At 51.1% G+C, this 20,262-nt stretch overlaps 1 protein-coding gene across 1 annotated transcript; it reads left to right on the top strand.

The window, feature by feature from the left end:
• Positions 1-1,895: 1,895 nt before the first annotated feature.
• DISP3 (dispatched RND transporter family member 3) lies at positions 1,896-18,359 on the top strand. The gene is made up of 20 exons (XM_054395014.1): positions 1,896-2,814; positions 4,035-4,254; positions 5,681-5,817; positions 6,234-6,368; positions 6,592-6,752; positions 7,124-7,263; positions 8,015-8,160; positions 9,431-9,592; positions 9,963-10,124; positions 10,564-10,686; positions 11,261-11,397; positions 12,054-12,235; positions 12,670-12,800; positions 12,900-13,072; positions 14,048-14,174; positions 15,335-15,480; positions 15,816-15,975; positions 16,343-16,456; positions 17,404-17,570; positions 17,997-18,359. Exons 1-20 carry the CDS (start codon positions 1,896-1,898, stop codon positions 18,357-18,359), a joined length of 4,005 nt encoding a protein of 1,334 aa, XP_054250989.1.
• The last annotated feature ends 1,903 nt before the right edge of the window (positions 18,360-20,262 follow it).

Consider the following 20,262-nt stretch of genomic DNA (forward strand, 5'->3'; position numbering starts at 1 on the left):
ATTTTAATGGAATCTGAACTGAGCTAGATTTCTCCTAACCTTTCAAGACTTGAAAAGACCCCTGCCTTCCTTTCTTCTTGCTAACAGCCCTACATATGAAGAGGGAAACACAGCCGAGTGTTGAGAGCCTCCCTCTCTTCACCCTGTTCCTGAGGATCAGAGGTTTGGCAAAAGAGGGACTGTGGCCATCTGCCATCAGTGGTCCCCATCTGGTTTGGCACTGCGAGATTGCAGAGCAGGAGGTGGATTCAGCAGAGGCTTACACATGCCCTCCTGCTCAGCTCTCTGCAGCCTGGCTGAGCCAACTGCAGGAGCCCAACCACAGTGATGGTTGGGAAGGGCCCTGTTCTCACACTGGCAGGAAGGGTGGGATGTTTTGGCACCAAACATCCACATCCCCGCTTTCCTTGGTGTGTGCAGGAGCAAGGAGGATGGAGCTTGGAGGTTCCCTGTTGCCCACAGGCTCTGCAATGCTGGGAGCACTCTGCCCAGCCTGCCAGCACAGATGCTGTTGAGCCCAGAGTTAAACCCATGGGAGCTGCGGTAGCTCCCTTGAAGTCCCTGTGAGCAGAGCCACAGGCATCACCCAGGCTGACCAGAGCTGGAGACATTGTTATGGCCCTTGCTCCTTGGCACATCGCTCTTCTGCCAGGGAACATTTCTGCCCCATTGCTCTTCCTCTTGGTCCCAGTTCGGGCAGCAACTAGGCTTTCTGAGGACCTAGAGTTAAGGAGTGCTGGCAATTCATCTTCCTGCTGATCTAAGCCCTGTTGAGATAGAAACACTGGTTAGGAGCAGAGCTCATAAATTGCTTCTGGCCAGTATGTAAATGGCTTGGAACTGTCAGGGACAAGTAAGAGTCTGAAGCTTCGTCCACTCAGTGAGCTGGGGCTGCTCGGCTTTGCTGCTGGGAAAAGCAGTGACTCTTCCAGGGTCTGGGCTTTGCTTTCGGGGACCACCACTTGTGGCTTCCTGTCTTGGAAGGCTACCACACAGCACCCAGGAGGGACACATGGGAGAGTCTGAGAACCTGTGGGTGCTGGTGGCTCCCGGGGTCTCCCTTATTTCCTACCCCTGTGTGAGCTGAACAGGGAGAGTTTCCTCGTTCTCATTCCATGAGGGCAGTAACTGCCTTTGCTTCCTAATTGTTCCATAGGAACTAGGAAAACCCGCTCTATAAACCATATCCCACAGGAGGAGAAGGAAAACGGGGCTGTTCAGCCCCTTCTCTGCCCATGCTGGTGGTGAAGAGGGAACTGGAGCAGGGAACTTGAGGGACTAGAGCAGGGTCTCATTGACTTCTCTGTGAGGATTGGTGTGTGTGCATCCAGATGCTTGTGTTTCTGGGTCTGTGTGCAACAGGCACACTTGGTGGGAAAGATTAATGAGACTGCATATAGCTGAGAGGGGAAATCTATTGTCAGTTGTGAGGAGAGGAAGGCAGGGTCCCTTGCATTTTTCATCTGGTACCATGAACTGTTCCTGGGCATGAGAAGCAGGTTAGCTAATTAAATGTTCCTGCTGCTGCACTCTGAGCAGCATCCTGTGAATCTCCTGCCATCTCCATGCATGGTGTTCCTGGAACCCTGCAGAGCCCTCTTCTGTCAGAGCACTGAGCTCTGGGACCGTAGTTTGAACTTCTCCCCTTTCTGGTTTCACTGCCACAGGGTGTGGGATACCCATCGTGAACCTGTACTTTCAGTGGCTGCAGCAGATCTGTGGGGTCTTGCTTTGCTGCTGGGGGTGCAAGGCTGACAGGGCTGGAGTGTGCTGTCCTCACCACTACTGCTGCAGGGACCCTTTGGCAGCTGCTGTGGATTCCTGGTTGTGCCTGGTGACACCACGTGCTGGGCCTTGCTGACTGCTTTCTCTGTCCCTTTGTGCAGGTGCTGGACATGGACACAGAGGATGACCCATTGTTACAGGACGTCTGGCTAGATGAGGAGGATGAGGATGTAGCCTTCAGCTCCCAGAAGAGGCGAGAGGGTGCTCTCCTGTGTGGGAAAAGCCCCTGCAGAGTCAGGCCCCTGCATATTACACTGCCTGTGTCTGGCTTCTGGAATGTTGTTGGCTGGGTATTTACCAACCCCTACTGCGCCAGCTTCATCCTCTTCCTGGGCTGTGCCATCCCTGCTGTGCTTGCTATTGTCATGTTCCTCCACTACCCAGCCCTGGACATCGACATCTCCTACAATGCTTTTGAGATCCGTAACCACGAGTCCTCTCAGCGCTTTGATGCTCTTGCCTTGGCCCTCAAGTCCCAGTTTGGGTCATGGGGGAGGAACCGCCGGGATCTGGCTGACTTCACTTCTGAAACCCTGCAGAGGCTCATCTTTGAGCAGCTCCAGCAACTCCATCTCAATGCTTCCCATCTTGGGGTCAGTGCCCGAGTCAAGCGCAGCACCCCAGAGAGCAGGATGAGCTCCCAGGCCCAGCTGAACCCAGGAAACAGGACTGCCCGGACTGGGAGGGGTGCCCCCCACTGGGACTACTCCAGCACTTACATCAGTGCCAACACACAGACCCATGCCCACTGGCGCATCGAGCTCATCTTTCTGGCTCGAGGGGACTCTGAGAACAACATCTTCACCACCGAGCGCCTGGTTACCATCCACGAGGTCGAGCGCAAGATCATGGACCACCCTCACTTCCGTGAGTTCTGCTGGAAGCCCCATGAGGTCTTGAAGGACCTGCCCCTGGGCTCCTACTCCTACTGCTCTCCTCCCAGCTCCCTCATGACCTACTTCTTTCCCACTGAAAGAGGAGGGAAGATATACTATGATGGCATGGGACAAGACCTTGCTGACATCCAAGGTGAGCTGGGGGCCCTGGGTGGGGGCTGGCATGTTTTAAGGCCTGCATCTCCTGCAAGTTCAGGCAGTTACTTACTGGTGTGCAGCCATGTGCAGAGAGGAAGATGCTGCCATGTTGTGCCTTGAGGAATTGTCTGTTCTGTGCTAGGGCCCCTTTTGAACTCTTCTAGCAAAGGCCCTGCAACCTCAGTCACAGACCCCAGCAGGCGAGCAAGAGGGACAAATGCAGGGTGGTACAGCGTTGTACAGATGCCTTCTATTGACCCTTGTCCCCTGCAAATGACTGTAGTTCACTAGAGGCATGTTAGATCTTGAATAGACAATAGGGATGAGCTTCCCTTCACCATAGAGTATATGACAGAGGTCTGTGGGCTGCTCTGGAGCTTGAAAGGCAGCTTGTGAGTCACCAGCTGTAAAGACTCTATAAGGAGAGGAGGAGGAAGGCCCTGCCACCTCCTCCCAGCTCTGTACCCTGTACTGTGCCTGTCTAGTACAGCAGAGGCTCTGGATGGTGAGAAACGGGTGAATCATGAGGAGTCTGTGGGTGTGATGTGGCTGTGGGATGAAGCCTCCATCTGTCTCCCAAGCACCGGCTGCAGACGGTAGCTGTACAGGAGCCATACAGGGAGCAGGCAGAGGATTAACTCCGTCTGCTCCAGTGTGGTAGTTCTGCTGTTAAAAAAGGAAAGAGAACAGTTTCTGTGTCTTGTGTGAACTCAAGGGAACTTGCATTTTAGGGGTAGGCATAGTGCCTTTTACTCAGCACTTACTCTGCATCCCTTACACCATCAGGTGGCAGAAGTACCAGGTCACAGCAGAGCCAGGACTCCTCACCTGCCATGGGTTTTTTGTTTGGCTCTTGTGCTTCCCATTGTGATGGAGCAGATACTGGCCTGCTGTAGGAGCACTAAGTGCATCCAGCAATATTGATGGGAATGTTGTGTGCACTGCTGCTCGAGGCAGCTGTGGTTGAGATCACATCCCTCATGGGGAACTGCCTGTAGGCAACATCACAAGCAAACTCACAAAGCAGAAGTGGAATGCGAACCTTTGTCATTCAGCTTTCCCCAGCCCTCCTTGCTCTCTGCAAGGCAGCAGCAGTCAGTGTCACTCTGATGAAAGGCAGGATCACTCCTGATTTCCCTTGGTCAGAGTAGACCCTGTGCCTTGCCAAGTCAGCTAAGCAGGATCTAACAAAAGTGGTGCTGCTTTCTCCCAAAGGGTCCCTGGAGCTGGCCATGACCCATCCCGAATTCTACTGGTATGTGGATGAGGGCCTGTCTGCTGAGAACAAGAAGAGCTCTCTGCTGCGGAGTGAAATCCTCTTTGGGGCACCGCTGCCCAACTACTACTCAGTGGAAGATCGCTGGGAAGAGCAGCGCCACAAGTTCCAGAACTTTGTCATCACCTACGTGGCCATGCTGGCCAAGCAGTCCACAAGGTGAGAGTCTGTGCAGACAGAGCAGGTGCCTTGCTGGCAGTGGGTGAGAGCAGGAAAGGCTTCTGCTCCCCTCAAGGAGTGGATGGAATAGGCCCTTCAGGGTGTAAAAGCTTCAGGGTGCCAGCTCTGGTTTGATAGCCCTGGAGCATCCATTCTCACCTGGAAGGCTCAGAAGATGGGCTCAGGCACAGTGCTCTGAATGAGGGTGGGGAGCATATGGCAGAAAACCACTCATATGCTTCCCTTTAATGCCACTTCCTACTGCAGCAACATGCCAGAGACATCAATAGAGACAAAGAAAGCAAGCCAAAGATTGTATCCGGTGCCTGCCTTTCCTGTCTGTTCATTTCCGTCTCACAAGTCCAATTCCCCTGACTCCAAAATCACTCCTGCTTTGCTTTCCTGGTCTGAGTTTGGCCCCAGCTGGTCAGATGCAGGGGGTGAAATGGGCTGTACTCAAGACATCAGTCTGTGGATCCAAGTCTGCTTCTAATCGTGCTAGGGTAATTCCTTCCAGAAGTGTTTACCCTTTATATAGGGACATGAGGAGGGGAGTTTTAGGGCAGGAGAAGTTTCAGAAAATGCTGCCTTTTTTCACTACCAGGTCTGTATGACTTTGGTTGAATAGAATCTCAATGGTTTGAGAGGGAGATGGTCAAATAGAACTAGAAGAATAGCTCAGTTTCCAGCCAGCTGAGGGAAGGAAGTGGGTTCCAGTGTCAGTGTACTTGCTCCACTGCTCTGAACCCCAATAGCTCCCAGAACAAAGGGACATCGGTCTTCAAAAGCAGAGTGAAGTGCAGCCTGCCCCTGCCACCCCTGCAAGCAGGCAGCCACAGAGTGTGCTCAGCACTGGGCTGGCAGAGCACACTGCAGTTAGGGTGTGCTGAGGGGGAATTGGGGCCAAGGCTTGATTCTGAAGCTCAGGTTTCTAATAGCCTCCTGTGGTGCAGTTATTGTACTCCTGGTTATATTATCTGGGATTACTTCCTCTCAGAGTCTGCTTCCAGAAGCAGAAGCTGGTAAATCATCTGGTTTCTGATAAGCTCCCACTCTGCCCACATCCGCTGGTTATTACCTTTGTGTTCAATATAATAAGCAATGATTAGGATTACAGATGGGATTGGTTTGAGGGTTTCAGGAGCTGTCTGTTAGTGCCAAAGACCCACCATGCACTGGAAGCATTTAAAAAAATATTGGATGTGCTCTTTTCTTTTTCTCCCTTCTGTGTGAACTTCACCTCCAGCAGCAGCCTTGTTCAACCCGCTCTCACCATTGAACTATTTCCTCAGAGAACTGCCAAGTTTATGGCAGCAGTGACCCCCTTTGGCTCTGGGGGACACACTGTCCTTCGAATCCCCTGGTTCTGCTGTCTCTACACTCAACTGCCTACTCCTTTTCCTTTCCTCATATCTTCCAACCCCAGCAAAGTCCAGGTGCTGTATGGAGGGACGGATTTATTTGACTATGAAGTGAGGAGGACTTTCAACAACGACATGTTGCTGGCCTTCATCAGCAGTAGCTGCATAGCTGTCTTGGTCTACATCCTTACCTCCTGCTCAGGTAGGCTGTAGTCACAGATGCCCTGCTCTTACCCACATCCAAACGTGCTGTGGCTGTGTCTGTGCAAGCCCCAGGAGAGGCTCTGGTGCTCTGACACCAGCCTGGCTTTGTGCCACAGCAGCATGCAGAAGGTCATGCAAGTCTGATTCTCCAGAGCAAAGATTTCTAGGCAGGGTTAGGAGAAGGCTCACAGAGAACAAGAATAAGATGCAAATTCCCATTTTACAAGTGCTGGTAAAGCTGATGTAATTTCATGGATGGGCCTCATGGGAAGGAGTCTGCAAACTGTACTCTTACAGCCCTGAGCTATTCTCTGTCACCAACACACTCCAGGGAACCAGTATCCCAACAGGGCAGGTGTGAGGTGTCTGTTCTCCCAGCAGGACTATCTGCTCCATATTCCTTTCATCCTCTAGTGTTCCTGTCGTTCTTTGGCATCGCCAGTATTGGCCTAAGCTGCCTGGTGGCTCTGTTCCTGTACCACGTCGTGTTTGGGATCCAGTACCTGGGAATACTCAACGGTGTGGCTGCCTTTGTCATTGTGGGGATTGGTAAGCACATCCTTCCTCAAAGCTACCTGTGCTGCCTTCCATAGCTCCTGCCTGCAGGAGAGGGAAAGGTGATGGTGGCAAGTGCAGACTGAATTGTCAAACCCTTTCCCTCCATTACCTGTGAAGTGAAATTATTTGCAGAGCAAATGTTGAAGGGAAATTAGATTTTAGCATGTGTCCCTGCTATGAGCAAAGTGTCAAAGTCTCCTCCCTCTTTTCCCAGGGGTCGATGATGTCTTTGTTTTCATCAACACCTACCGCCAAACCACCCACCTGAAGGACCTGCGGCTGCGCATGATCCACACCATCCAGACAGCAGGGAAGGCCACCTTCTTCACCTCCCTCACCACAGCTGCAGCCTATGCTGCCAACATCTTCTCCCAGGTATGCTGCAGCTTTGGGATTTGGGGCTTTCTCTTTCTGCCAGAGGGCTCCCAGCACCGTGTTTCCGGCCTCTCCTCCAGCACAGAGGTGTGCTGGACTTGCTTGCTCTAAGAGAGCTGTCCCTTGCATGTGCTAAGGCAGTGGACACTCTCCCTGTATCAGCATCCGAGACAATATTTCTTGTGCCACTGATGAAACAGGATCCAGTGGTTGTCAGGCTCCAGCTCAGCTCTTTGCTAGGTTTGCTGACTACCATGGCTGAGGTCAGCATGTGCTATTCTCAAGCTCCTCCAGATAGCTCTATCTAGACTGGTGTCTCGCAGTCTCCTGCCCTAAGTGATCCCAGCTCTGTGTTCTCTCTCTTCATGTAGATCCCAGCTGTACATGACTTTGGACTCTTCATGTCACTCATTGTGTCCTGCTGCTGGGTAGCTGTGCTCTTCACCATGCCAGCTGCTCTTGGAATATGGACCCTTTATGTGTCCCCAGTAGAGAGCTCTTGCCAAACCAGGTGAGCCCTGGAGCTTCCTTGTGTGGGTGAAAAGTTGTTGTGGAGCTCACTGCCAAGGCAGTGTGCAAATCCCTGCCCTGTGCTCTCAGTTATATTCATAACCCTCAGACACCTTGACTTTGCCGTTCCTTGTTAGTCTCTAGCAGAAGGGAAATTTACCTTCTGCCATACCAGATAGGAGCAAAATGGAAGGGTCCCAGTGTATGCACAGGTGCCTCCCAGGAGCCAGACTCTGCAATGCCAGTCATGCCTCTTCCCTGAATCCTATGGAGTACTGGAGGCATTTGTGTCCTCAGAGCACTTACTGCACAGCTGAATCCTCAGGGTGTGGAGGTACAAGCCCTGTGATGCAGACAGATCAGCATTGCTCCTGCCCGTGAGCAGCAGCAAGGCATGGAGATTTGTATCTGGAAGTCAGCACACTTCCCCTTCCCCTGCTCTTTAGCAGTGCAGGTGACCTGGCCTGATTTAATTCATTAGCAGGGAGGTGAACTGATGAAAGTGCTGTCAGTCAGTGCCCTGTGTTCAATGGCTCAGCCCTGCACTGTCTCTAGCCCAGCCTGCTGCCAGAGCAGCTCAGCCCCTGACCTCTTCAACACTTAGTGGAAATAGTTCATGGCAGAGCCTGTTGCCTTTCCAACTAATTGGAGCAGACTGTTGCTGCTCTTGTCACTGAAGGAACCCACTGGTAACTTTGCTGCATATGTGGCTTAAAACTCATGCCTTTTTCTCCTTCCCTGCTGCAACCCAGCTGTAGCCAGAAGTGCACCAAAAAGAGTGCCTTGCACCTGGCTGAAGATCTCTTCATTGCCTCAGAGACCACCTCCAGAGCAGGCAGAGAGACTCTTCCGTATCTAGATGATGACATCCCACTGCTCAGTGTGGAGGATGAGCCTGGTATGTGCCTGCTGTGTAGTGCCAACTTCCGTGGTCATCTTACAGTTCTTCCTGCCACTGGTCCATGCCTGTTTCCCTTTTTTCACTTTTAAGCTGGACGTGGTGCTGTCACAGGAGGTTGTAGGAGTCTGCACTCACTAATGGTTGTAAGTTGCTTTGAGCTTTTGAGTGGGTGCTGCTTTCTCTAATGAGGATTGTACTTTCTGGCTGGAGTCACTGATAGTGACATGAATGTAGCCATGAAATAGCACATCCATAGCAGCAGGACACCTCACCTTTGAGTAGAGTTTTTCCCTCTTCTCTGCCATTCAGAGCAATGCATTTGGGAGGCACACAAGAGAATTGTTGTTCTCCAGCATCACCTCCTCAGAGAATCTCCTTTGTTGTGGCAAGAAGAGGGCAGTGACTTTTCTGAGACCATATAAGCTCTTAAAACTTGCTGGGATCTCTTCCTTTTCAACCACTCTCCCTCCCCTGCCTCCACCCAGTGGAACTGTTCTGGGCAGTGGAAAGCTTTCAGGCCCAGCAGCAAACAGGAACTGGATGCAATGGATCAATGGCCCATTGATCCCACAGCAGTGTGCAGACCCTCTTCCTGCAGGGCAGGCTCTGAGCTGCCTTTGAGAGGTGGCCCTGTGCTGCAAGAGCTGTCTCCTTAGTGCAATGGTAATGGATGGAAATAACTCCTTCCCTTCCCCTGTGCAGAGTGAACAGCAGGATGCTTTTTGACAGGGGCCCCAGGACATCAGGGATCTTGTGAAGAAGCAAAGCAGCTTTTTCCAGTTGGGTCAGCATGGCAGGCACACTTTGACCCCATGACAGAAAGTGCCCCTTTCTCACCTGTAGAGAAGAGAGCAGATCCCTAGGCATCCTTGAGCTGGAGTGGAGAGATTAGAGAGGAGCCAGGCTGGAGGTCTGCTCTGTGTAATTAGCTGTAAACGATACTTAGAGGGACAGGTTGGCTCAAGAAGCATGCAGTGTCCCTGTGACCTTATGGACAGTGTTAGTGGGATCTGGCAGAGAAGGAAGAGCCTGAGGCATAAGCTTTGAACTGAGCTATTTAGAAGTGTAGTTATCACATGAAAGTGACTTGACAAAGATGCTTCCTGTGACATCCTGGGAAATCCCTGCCTCTGCCTGGGTCTTACTCTGTCTCTTTAGAAAGAGTTGCACAGCACCTTGCAGTAGATTTTGTAAAGGAGAGCGGAAGGCAATGAGAGACACTCATGGCACTGAGCACTGAAGCAGCCTTTCATTTCTGTCTTTCTAGCCTCTCTGGAAATAGGGGATGTCCCCTTGGTATCTGTGATGCCAGAAAATCTGCAGCTTCCCACAGAGAAGAGCAGCCGGGGTCACTTGATAACTCACCTGCAGGAGCTGCTGGAATGCTGGGTGCTGTGGTCTGCAGTGAAGAGGAGATGGGTGATTGTGGGTAAGGAAGAGGGGGGTGTTCCATCTGCGTGGACTTCAGAGGGCTTGACAGCATCTCAATCAGGCCCCCAGCCTTGATTACTAGTGACAAGAGACTGAGACAAGTAGATGACTTTGAACTTGGTGGAAGGTGTCCCCGGAACAGTCAGTCCCTAAGGGAAGTGCTCAAAGAACTCTGACCTTTTTCCGTCCCTCTCTTCTCACTCAGAGCTGAGATGGCAAGTCCTGACGGGCCTTCCCTGGGGCTGCCAGCCTGTTTAGGGGCTGATCCTTTTTCCTGTTGAAAATACCATCTCTTTGCCACACCCCTGCTATCTGAGTGTGTCCTAAGTGCAAGGGTCCCATACACTTACCTGAGCTTCTCCTTGCAGGGCTCTTTCTCCTTGTTTTGCTCCTGTCCATATTCTTCGCTAGTCGCCTCCACCCAGCTAGCCGTGCCCCAGTCCTGTTCCGGCCAGACACCAACATCCAGGTGCTGCTGGACCTGAAATACAACCTGAGTGCTGAAGGCATCTCCTGCATCACCTGCTCAGGTTAGAGTGCTGCTCCCCAGAGCATGGTGGGTTCAGACTGGCCTAAGCCCTGGGCTGGAGGAGCTGAAATGCGAGGTAGGGCCAGATATCTGTCCAGATACCTCACTGGACGTTGGACAAACCCCCCTGAAGGGAGGCACACATTGGGAGTGGGATGCTTGAGCTGTCTGTAAGAAAGGAGTGTTTTGAAAAGTATTTCCTGCTTTGGCCAGGAACTGCCTGAATGATTCTGCTGGAGCAATTCCTTTTAGTCCCTGGAAACAAACTTTTTCTACTCTTAAGTGCTGGCCACAGTCCAGTGACCAGCTGGGAGTCTGCAACTCTTTGTTCCCTGCTTTAGGGGTTGGTCCTCAACAGAAGAGGCCATGGTGTGCACAGGGCTGGTGGGTCTCTTGGCATGCTGTCCACTCTTTCCTCCCTGACTAACCTTGTGGGACAGGTTTGTTTCAGGAAAAGCCCCACAGTTTGCAGAACAACATTAGAACCTCCTTGGAAAAAAAGAAGAGGGGCTCAGGGTCACCTTGGGGAAGCAAAGGGAGCACAAATGATGCAGGGCAGCAAGGTAAGTGAGGCATGATAGTTTTGACCACATCTAGTCTCAGGATCCAAGGATCCACTCAAATAAAAAGTAAATCATCTGATCTCTCAATAGCTTATGGGGAACAATCCTCCCCGGCCCCTGCTTCCTGAGCCCTAGCCAGGTGCTAGGTGTAAGGGGTGTCATTAGAGCCCCCTTGCCCTGCTAGTCTCCAGGACATTGTCCCATAACCCAGGTGGCAGTACAGTATAGTGACAAATCCCTCTGGCCTGAGTCACATAGGTTTTGCATCCCAGTCCTGAGTCACCACCTTGCTGGCAGCTGTGTGTAGAGTAAATTCAGCCTGCTTTGAAGAAGATTTTTTAGGATAAAAGAGTTTTTGGGCCAGGCCCTGAGGTGACATGAATCAAGAAACCATCAAGAATTACTGCAGCTGAGGATGTTTTTGTGAAACCTTTGAAGGATGTGCTGCAAGGCAGAGGCTGTGCCTGCTGCCCAGAGGAGAAGCAGACGAGAACCCTCCTTTGCTGCTGCCCATGTCTGAGGGATTTGTTGATTGAGAAGTACCATTAGCCCTGATGCTTTCTGTTTTCTTCAGATCTCCAGGGGACTGTGTATATCTCCAAGTCCAGAAGCAAGGGAAGACCAGCTATCTACAGATTCTCACTCAATGCCAGTGTCCCTGCTCCCTGGCAGATGGTGTCACCAGGAGATGGGGAGGTGCCTTCATTCCAGGTGAGTCAGTCCAGAGATGTTGGACCCCCCTCTATCAAGAGTGCAACACTCAACAGGTGAGCACAAGAGCCTCCTCCTGTCTCTCCATGGGGTCCCAGGTAGCTCAGGATGAAAGTTGCAGGGCATTGCAGTCAGGTAGCTGACGCTGAGGGCATTGTGTCTGGCATTGCTAAGCCTCACAGTGCCACAACACAGTGCCAGCAGTGGAAGCAGAAGTGTGGGTGTCTGTGGAGATCAGATGAGGCCTGACATCTTCAGCTGAGCTGATTCTAGTAGAAACTGTTATGAGCTGAATTCCTACCACCTCTTTCCCTCCATCCAGACACAGGGTGAGCAGGCAATGCTCCTTGAGCACAGGCCACACTGGGCACACACCACCCCAGGAGGACTCACTTTCAGATGTCCCTCACCCTAGACAGAGCAGCCACCATTGAGCCTAGACCACAAAGGATGGGGTGGTGGTGGTGAGGGGCCCCATCACACACTGGCCAACCCTGGGAAGGAGACAGGCTGAGGGCTGGCTAGGTTTGTGCCTGCAGTGCTCATTCTGTGTGGCTGTGCCAGTGCTCAGGGAAGAGGGGAGTGTGTGATGCTGATGTGCAACGGGCTGCGACCCCGTGGAGTTAAGTGTCTGTTTTCATTAATCCGTTGCTTAGGTGTATAGAGTGCCTTTCGGTAACTTCACCAGGAAGCTGACAGCTTGTGTGTCCACAGTAGGGCTGCTTAAGCAGACGAGCCCCAGGAAGTGGATGATGACCACCTTGTCCTGTGACACCAAGAGAGGCTGGAAGTTCGACTTCAGTTTCTACGTGGCCGCCAAGGAGCAGCAGCGAACACGGTAACCTTCCAAAGCGCCCTAGAGCCAGGCAGCAAAACCAGCACAGCTGAGGGGCTGATACGAGGTGTCCAATGTCCAGGGCCAGTCCTGCCCTCAGTTGGTGACACCCATGGCCCCAGGACTTGCTTTGCTGTGGGTATGCCCCATTATTGCAAAGTTATTTTGCAGGCCCATTATTAGTGTGCCAAAGTCTTGGTAAGTGCAGGACTATGACTGGGGGCTTCACTGGGTGGCAGAAAGATATTGCTGGTCACGATCTTACCCACCTGAACTCTTGGGTTGCACAGGCAGCACAGAATATGCAGTGGGTAGGGATCCAGGTCTGGAGTTGTCCATCTTTCCTTCTGTCTTTGAGAACATCTGTTTCCATGTAATAATTTGGACACCTCTTTACCACCTCTGGTCCCCTATAACAAATTCTCTTTGCCACACAGGAAACTATATTTTGCCCAGTCACATAAGCCCCCTTACCATGGCCGAGTGTGTGTGGCACCTCCTGGCTGTCTTCTCAGCTCTAGCCCAGATGGACCCACCAAAGGCATCCTTTATGTTCCCAGTGAGAAAGGTAAGCTGACAAGGACCCGTCCAGCCATGTTCATTCCAGAGCGCCAGACCTTTTCACGCCACCTGATCTAACCAACTTTTGTTCTCTGTTTGGCAGCAGCACCCAAAGCAAAGCTGTCAGCCACTTCTGGATTTAACCCCTGCATGAACACAGGCTGCGGGAAGCCAGCGGTGCGGCCCCTGGTAGACACAGGAGCCATGGTGTTCGTGGTGTTTGGCATCAGAGGCATCAACCGCACAAGACACCTGGACAACCACGTCCTTGGAGACATGGTACACACCTAGCATGCTGGGCAAGCATGCTGAGGGCTGATGAGTGAAGGACAGGCTCCCTGGATGGTATTTAGTTAATCCCCACAGCCCAGGCAGCATGCTCCAGCAATATAAACAGATGGAATAGCAGAGATGGTAGCACTGCGATGAGCCCAAAGAACATTTCTGTTTTAGCAAATTCACAAATAAAGGAGATCAGGAAGCCCTTACTTAAATCACTTCACACTTCTCAGAAAATCCCTTTCTGAGTGCAACATCTAACCTTTTAATTTTGAGTCTAAATCTGGCTTTCCTGAAGATTTTAGAAGCACACATCTTGAGCTCAGTATGAAAATCCTACTACAAATTCAAGATCCAGGGAACTGATATTTTTCCACAACTGTTTATCTTGTTATGCAATATTAACATGAAAAATACAAATCAATTACTCTGAGGAAAGATTACTAAGTGTGACTTTTCTAGCAACAGCTTATCTTCCAGATCTGATATCTTGACACATCCACAGCCTTTCCCCTGAAAAATTCTACTTAGCTCTTGTCACTTGGCAGATGCACTTCAGCTTTCTGCTCTTCTTCCTGCCTTCTGATCTGCAGAATCAGCCTTTGCCTGTGTTCTCTGGAAGAGGCACTGCAAAATGCAGGCAGTGAGGTGGGCAGAAAGCTGGAGTTTCATGCTGGGCACTGCTGCTCCTTGTGAGATGCTGATGGTTTTGGGCATGGTGTGGTGGCTTCTGTCATACTGCCTGAGCTTTCCTTTTTCTTTTCTTTTGAGGGGGTGGGGGCAGCATATAAGTTCTTCCTGGGTTATCTGGCAAGGCAAAGGCGTCAGGTGGGGTTTTCCACCATATAACGTGTGGTCTGTATAAACTAGTCCCATGCCATGTATCAGAGAGGACTCAGCTTTTACCTTCTTGTGCCAGTGGCTGGGTGTGTGCCTCACGTGTGGTGCTCTTGTTGTTGTGTCTCCTTGTGAAAGGGCAGCGTTATCTATGATGACAGCTTCGACCTCTTCAAAGAGATTGGCAACCTGTGCCGCCTCTGCAAAGCCATCGCCAGCAACACCGAGCTGGTGAAGTCAGGAGGGGCTCAGTGCCTGCCCTCTGGTAAGTAGGACCAACACCAACCACAGAGTCCTTGGGGAGATCCTGGGTCCCTGGGTGGTGACTGGTTCTCACTCTCCAGTCTGAGAAGTGTGGCTGCTGAGAGCTTTTAAACTTCCAGCTCCCAGCTTGATGAAGCAGGGAAAGGAAAGGAGGCAGCAGCTGGTGGTAAATGCAGGCAGTGCAGGGAGGAGAGGTGTTTCTCAGCAGTCAGCTCTCCAGGCCTGGCTGCAGCACAGCTCTGCCTGTTTCCACCTGGCTTAAGTCACAGCTCCCATCTCCATGGGCCATTCATCTCATACTTCTGTGTGTTGTACCAACCATTTTGGGGATGAGACAGAGTGAGTGGGACACGAACATCAGACTCCTGTTCTGCAGCTCTGCTTGCAGTAGTGTCTGAGCTGGGGTCTTCAACAGCAAAAGGGAAAGGCTGGTGGCTTCTTGCTGCCTCCTTTTGCTCCCACGGCAGCTTTTCCCTTCTAGAAGATGCCCCTCATCATTCTTTCTGTGAGAAGAAAGAGAAACATACTCTTTAATTCCAAAGACATAGAGCATGTTCTTCAGGTTTTAATCCAGTGAAGATAGAATTGCATCCATTTTTTCCTGTATTGGAAATACTTGCAGCACAAGTATTGTTTGTGATACACTTACAATCTTTTTAGACAACTTAATATCTTCTTGGTAGCTCCTGAACAAACATCACATCACACCTGATCTCGTTGTGGTGAGGCTACTCATGGCCCCTGTGGCCTTGCCTGCCTAACCAGTGACAGTCTCCTCCAGTTTCAGGGGTCACAGGGTTGTGGAGCTGTCTAGGAAGTGTATGTTGGCTTCAGGCCAAAGGCCAATCTCATGCCTGGAGAAAATCCCTGCCAGGCCAAGCAGACAGCTCCTCAGCACTTGCTGTTTGTACTGCTTCCTGGCAGCTGGGGACAGACAGCAGTGGTGGTGTTTGTCAAGTGCAGATGGCACAGAGTGCCCTTTCAAGCCAGCAGCAGCTGAGGGCTCTGGTGCTGAGACCTCAAGGGCTTTGGCAAGTCAGAGCTGCAGGGAGAAGCAGCTGCTGACAAATGGGGCCTGCAGCTTTCTCTTGTTTTTTTCACCCTTGCTCCAATGTGCTTCCTTTCCTTGTCCTCCATCCCACGCTCTTTCTTTCTCTCCAGGTTACAGCATCTCCTCCTTTCTGCAGATGTTGCACCCTGAGTGCAAGAACATTCCTGAGCCAAACCTGCTGCCTGGACAGCTCTCTCATGGGGCAGTGGGGGTGAAGGATGGCAAGGTGCAGTGGATCTCCATGGCATTTGAATCGGTGAGCACAGGGCATTGCCTCCTATCCTTGTGACAGTGTCTGGGATTTTAGCTCTGCTCTTTCTGCAGTGGTCCCTTTGATTTGCAGCCGTAATTTAGTGTTTGTACCTTGTAGCACAGATGCCTGCGTTCATGAGGTGCTGGAAGTGGCTGCTTATGCCAGTTTGCTCTTACCATGAGAGCTCAGGCAGAGAGCTGGTGTCAGCTTTATTTGTCTGCCACTGCCAGTTCTGCCTGGTGCTGCAACTCCAGCTGGCTTGATCTACCTCTTCCCTTGCCAAGCATACCCTGCCCCAAAGAGCAGGACATGACAATAACATGTTCATCTTCTTACAGACAACCTATAAGGGGAAATCTTCCTTCCAGACCTATGCTGACTACCTGAAATGGGAGACATTCCTGCAGCAGCAACTCCAACTCTTCCCAGAGGGCTCTGCTCTCCGACATGGTTTTCAGACCTGTGAGCACTGGAAGCAGATCTTCATGGAGATCATAGGCAAGTGACTGCCATGTTTGTGTCCCTGAAGAGATATGGTACACCTCTGATACATCTGCACAGCACGCTGTGATTTGTTACATCTTCAGTCCCTGGCCATGGCTGTGCAAACTCCTAAAGCCCATTTCTGCTCCAAGCAGTATAGACTATCAAAATCCTAGGCAAAAACCAGGGAGATGGAGGGAAGAGACCCTTCCCTGCTGATGTGAGAGGCAAAAACTTGATCCCCTGCTTTCCACTTTCGTTCTCCCCTTCCCATCTCCCCTGTTGTGAGCTCCCTGCATGCCTTGTGTCCATCAGGGACACTGCCTTTCTCATCCCAGCTGTCGCTCTCCAGGAGCTGAATCACCTCTGTCTTTTCTTCCAGGAGTGCAGAGTGCCCTGTATGGTCTTGTCCTCTCCCTGGTTATTTGTGTGGCTGCAGTGGCAGTGTTTACCACTCACATCCTCCTCCTGCTGCCAGTGCTGCTCAGCATTTTAGGTAAAAACACCAATTGCTATGTGTTCAGCTCTTCCTTTGTCTGAAATCAGTGGGTTGTGGCAATGCTGAGTCTCTGGTGGTTTGAACTGAAGTGCTCTTACTCTGTGTAAATCCTTTTGGCTTTCCAGGAGTCAGTCCTGATGGACCTAGGTAAGCAGGAGAAACTCACAAATGCACAGGAACCTCATTGGGAAAGTAGATTTGTGTGTCTAACTCCCAGTGTGTTTTATCTACACAATCCCTTCTATTTGTTTAAATAAGGGTTTTAGCTGCACAAATGCCATCCCTGCCTGTTATGTATAATAATGTGATTAAGTCCCACGTGCTCTGAATAACAATTGCACTGCTTCCAAGGATCTGCACTATGGCTGCTGTTTCCAAGCAGTGGGAGACTTTAAAAGCTGAATATTTTAGTGGTTTTGTTGGTATTGGAAGCAAATTTGTAAATAATTCCCTTTCCCTGGCTGGCGATTTGACGATATTGTGGTCTAAGTGTGCTGCTAAACTTCTTGCTTTAAAAATCAAATCTGTCATTATAAAACCACTTAGTCTGCCACACATGACTTACAAACAAACACCACTCTTGCCTTCAAGAAAAACCTCAGCCATGTAACTCCAGCGAGCAAACCCAAGAGCCCTTGTTCCTGTAGCATCACACGTGCACACTTGCCTGTGATTGGATTCATTCAGCATCAGCCTCTCAGTCTGCCTGCTGTGTAACTGGGTGCTGCACTGTCCCCAGCAGGGCTGATTGCCTGGGTAAATGGTCCCTATGCCAAGGGAAGGTGAGGGAAGCATTTGCCTCTGTGGGCAGGAGGGCTGTGTAAGAGGTTCAGACTAGCTGGCATGCAGGCCTGCAAGGCTGTGATCCCAAACTCCCCAGTGATTACTTGTATCAGTAGTCACAGAGTCCTTTAAATTTGCTTAACCTGGCCTTCTTCACACAGGGGTGGTCTGCTTGGTGGTGACCATCATGTACTGGTCTGGCTGGGAAATGGGAGCTGTGGAAGCCATTTCCCTCTCCATCCTCGTTGGCTCCTCTGTCGATTACTGCGTGCACTTAGTGGAGGGCTACCTGCTGGCAGGGGAAAACCTGCCCCTGTGCCAGGCAGAGGTGAGCTCTCTTCTTCTGATAGCCTTGCACCCGTTCTGCCTGTGCCCTCCATGTCACTCAGATGTGATACAGATTCACAAATTGCACTGGGTTGGAAGGGACCCTCAGAAGTCATCTTGTGCCCCCTGTAGTGAGCAGGGACTCCTCCAACTAAAGCAGGCTGCCCAGGGACATATCAAGTCTGATCTTGAATGTCTCCAGGGATGGGCCTCAACCACATCCCTGGGCACCTGTTCCAGTATTTCACCATTGTCATTGTGTAGAACTTCCTCCTGATGTCCAACCTAAATCTGCCCTGCTCCAGTTTCAAATCATCGTCCCTCATCCTATCCCTCCAAGCCCTTCTAAACAGTCCCTCCCCAGCCCTCCTATAGGTGCCCTTCAGACCCTGAAATGCTGCTCTGACACTGCTGTCCCTCCTGGCAGGACCCCGGAGCGTGCCGGCAGTGGCGGACGATTGAAGCCGTGCGCCACGTGGGGGTGGCCATCGTCTCCAGTGCTGTCACCACAGTGATCGCCACCGTCCCACTCTTCTTCTGCATCATTGCTCCTTTCGCCAAGTTTGGGAAGATCGTGGCCCTCAACACTGGGGTCTCCATCCTGTACACCCTGACTGTCAGCACAGCCCTGCTGAGCATCATGGGCCCCAGCACCTTCACCCGCAGCAGGACTTCTTGCCTCAAGGCTGTGGCGGGAGTGCTTCTGGCTGGCCTGCTGGGTCTGTGCATCTGCCTCGTCCTGCTGAAGAGTGGATTTAAGATCCCTCTCCCCAGTGGGACAGCCCTCTAGACCCTATGCTGAGAGCCACATTGCTCTGCCCTCTTGCTCCCGTTCTTTTTTTTTTTTTCTTTTTAAAGGATATTTTTTGTAAGAAAAAAAAAGAGGAAAAAAAATCCCCTTTTTCCAGAAGTTTTTCCACTCCAGATGCACTTTATTTTCTAATGGGTTTTGCTCTGAACTTGTATTTATTTTGGGTAGTGATGGATGACGGACAGTGAGGGCTGCCCAGGGAATACCTCAGCCCGTGAGTAGGATGAGAGGAGTTTTCCTTCTCTCAATTTTCTTTCTGCTTTGCTTTTCTTTTTTCTTTTTCTTCCTTTCTTTTCTTTTTTTTTTCTTTTTTTTTCTTTTTTTTTTTTTCTTTAATGAACAAAGCTTTCTGGAACCGCAAAGCTGAAAGGGGAGAAGTTGGGAATGCCATCTGATCCCCTCCAAAACCCTTCTCTCTGTCCCTCCCCTTGGCCAGGTTCAGCATTGCAATGATGGCTCCTGAGGTGATGTTCTACCCCCACACCAAGCCTGTGCCTCTTTACCTAAGCCTTTGACAACAGCAGTGAGGTGTTGGACAGGCCTGGGAAATAGTATTGTGTGGACCCCTTTGCTGTGCCCTGTACCCAAGCTAGAGCAGCAGTCAGCTCTCTGCCCAGGAGCTCTTATGGATGTCATTGTGGGATCTAACTAGAGGCGTTGGATGGCACCGCTGCCGTGATCTGTTTTCATCATTTGTGGAGGGTGTCAGGACATGTGGCTTTCCCTGCTTTCTGAAGGGACAGCAGACTCTTAGCTGGGAGCTCTTGGGTCTGTCAGCAGCCTTCAGCAATGCAGTTGGTGTCCTCAGCAGCCTGCTCTCGGCTCCCTCATCTCAGTAGTGAGGCCAAGGTAGTATCAATGCCCTGTTCCACCTCTGCTCAGTGTGTGACCTCACCAGTCACTGCCTCTGCTCTTGATGGTCTTTTTTGTCATGGCCTGCATGAATAAACAGTGCTGCATCCTCTGTGGCAGCTCAGAGACACTCTCCCTTGTGGAGACACGAGGGCAGGGGAGCTTCAGCCTGTGGCTGCTGCCTGCTCAGAGCAGATGGCTCATATTAAAGTAAAACGAAATGGCAAACTGGTGCCATTAACAAGTACATTTTAAGCATCACTGATTCTATCGTATTTTTTAAGTGGCAATAGCTCAGTGTGTGCTGTGATATGCTGCACATCTGGGCCCTGCAGAAGGGGAGGGGGTCAGGCCCACTGGGAGATGCATTAAACATTATTTACAGGGATGTCAGTAGAGCCGGGGGGGGTAGCCAGAAACAAACGAAACTCCATTTGTTTGCAGAGACCATGTCCCTTGGTGTTCTGTCTGGACTATCCCCCTTTTGAAGACAGAAATTCCAAGAAGCCAATTCCCACTGCCAGCCAGGTTCTGGGGCCTGCTGAGACAGACCAGCAGCTGCTTTTGCTTGGCTCAGGGTATCCCTACTCTGATCCCTGCCAGTGTTACACCTTCACTTCATGTGAAACTGCAGCAAATGTTTGCTCCTAAGGTTCCCCAAAGTTTAAACTGGAGAGAGGAGTGCCAGGACAGGACTCTTGTTAGTGACAGGGAAAATCCAGAGCAATCCTGCTGTAGGCAGTGAGGGTGGTGAGACCATGAGCATAACAGACACGTTTTTTTCCTCACCATCCCATGGTGCAGCTGAGTTACCCCTTTCTGCAATGTGTTAAATGTTCCTTGGTACCTACCTCTGATCTGCACCAGTTCCTTCGTGCTGAACCCTGTGCCCATGATGAAATGGTTCTGGAAAGGATTTTTTACTATTCTTTAGCTGTGATGGTTGCTGTTCAGCCCCAAGCCTGGTCCATAAGCCATGCACTTCCATATGTCAGTTCTCCAGATTTAAGTACTAGTGGTGCCCAGAACT

Source organism: Indicator indicator, chromosome 32 (genome assembly GCF_027791375.1).
Source record: "Indicator indicator isolate 239-I01 chromosome 32, UM_Iind_1.1, whole genome shotgun sequence".
NCBI lineage: Eukaryota > Metazoa > Chordata > Aves > Piciformes > Indicatoridae > Indicator > Indicator indicator.

Coding starts and splice junctions, on each gene's coding strand:
- DISP3 (XM_054395014.1), top strand. CDS start 1,896: ATGGACACAGAGGATGACCCATTGTTACAGGACGTCTGGCTAGATGAG. Junction 10,125..10,563: donor CTCCTGCATCACCTGCTCAG/GTTAGAGTGCTG, acceptor CTTGTGGGACAG/GTTTGTTTCAGGAAAAGCCC. Junction 16,457..17,403: donor AGTGCTGCTCAGCATTTTAG/GTAAAAACACCA, acceptor TTCTTCACACAG/GGGTGGTCTGCTTGGTGGTG.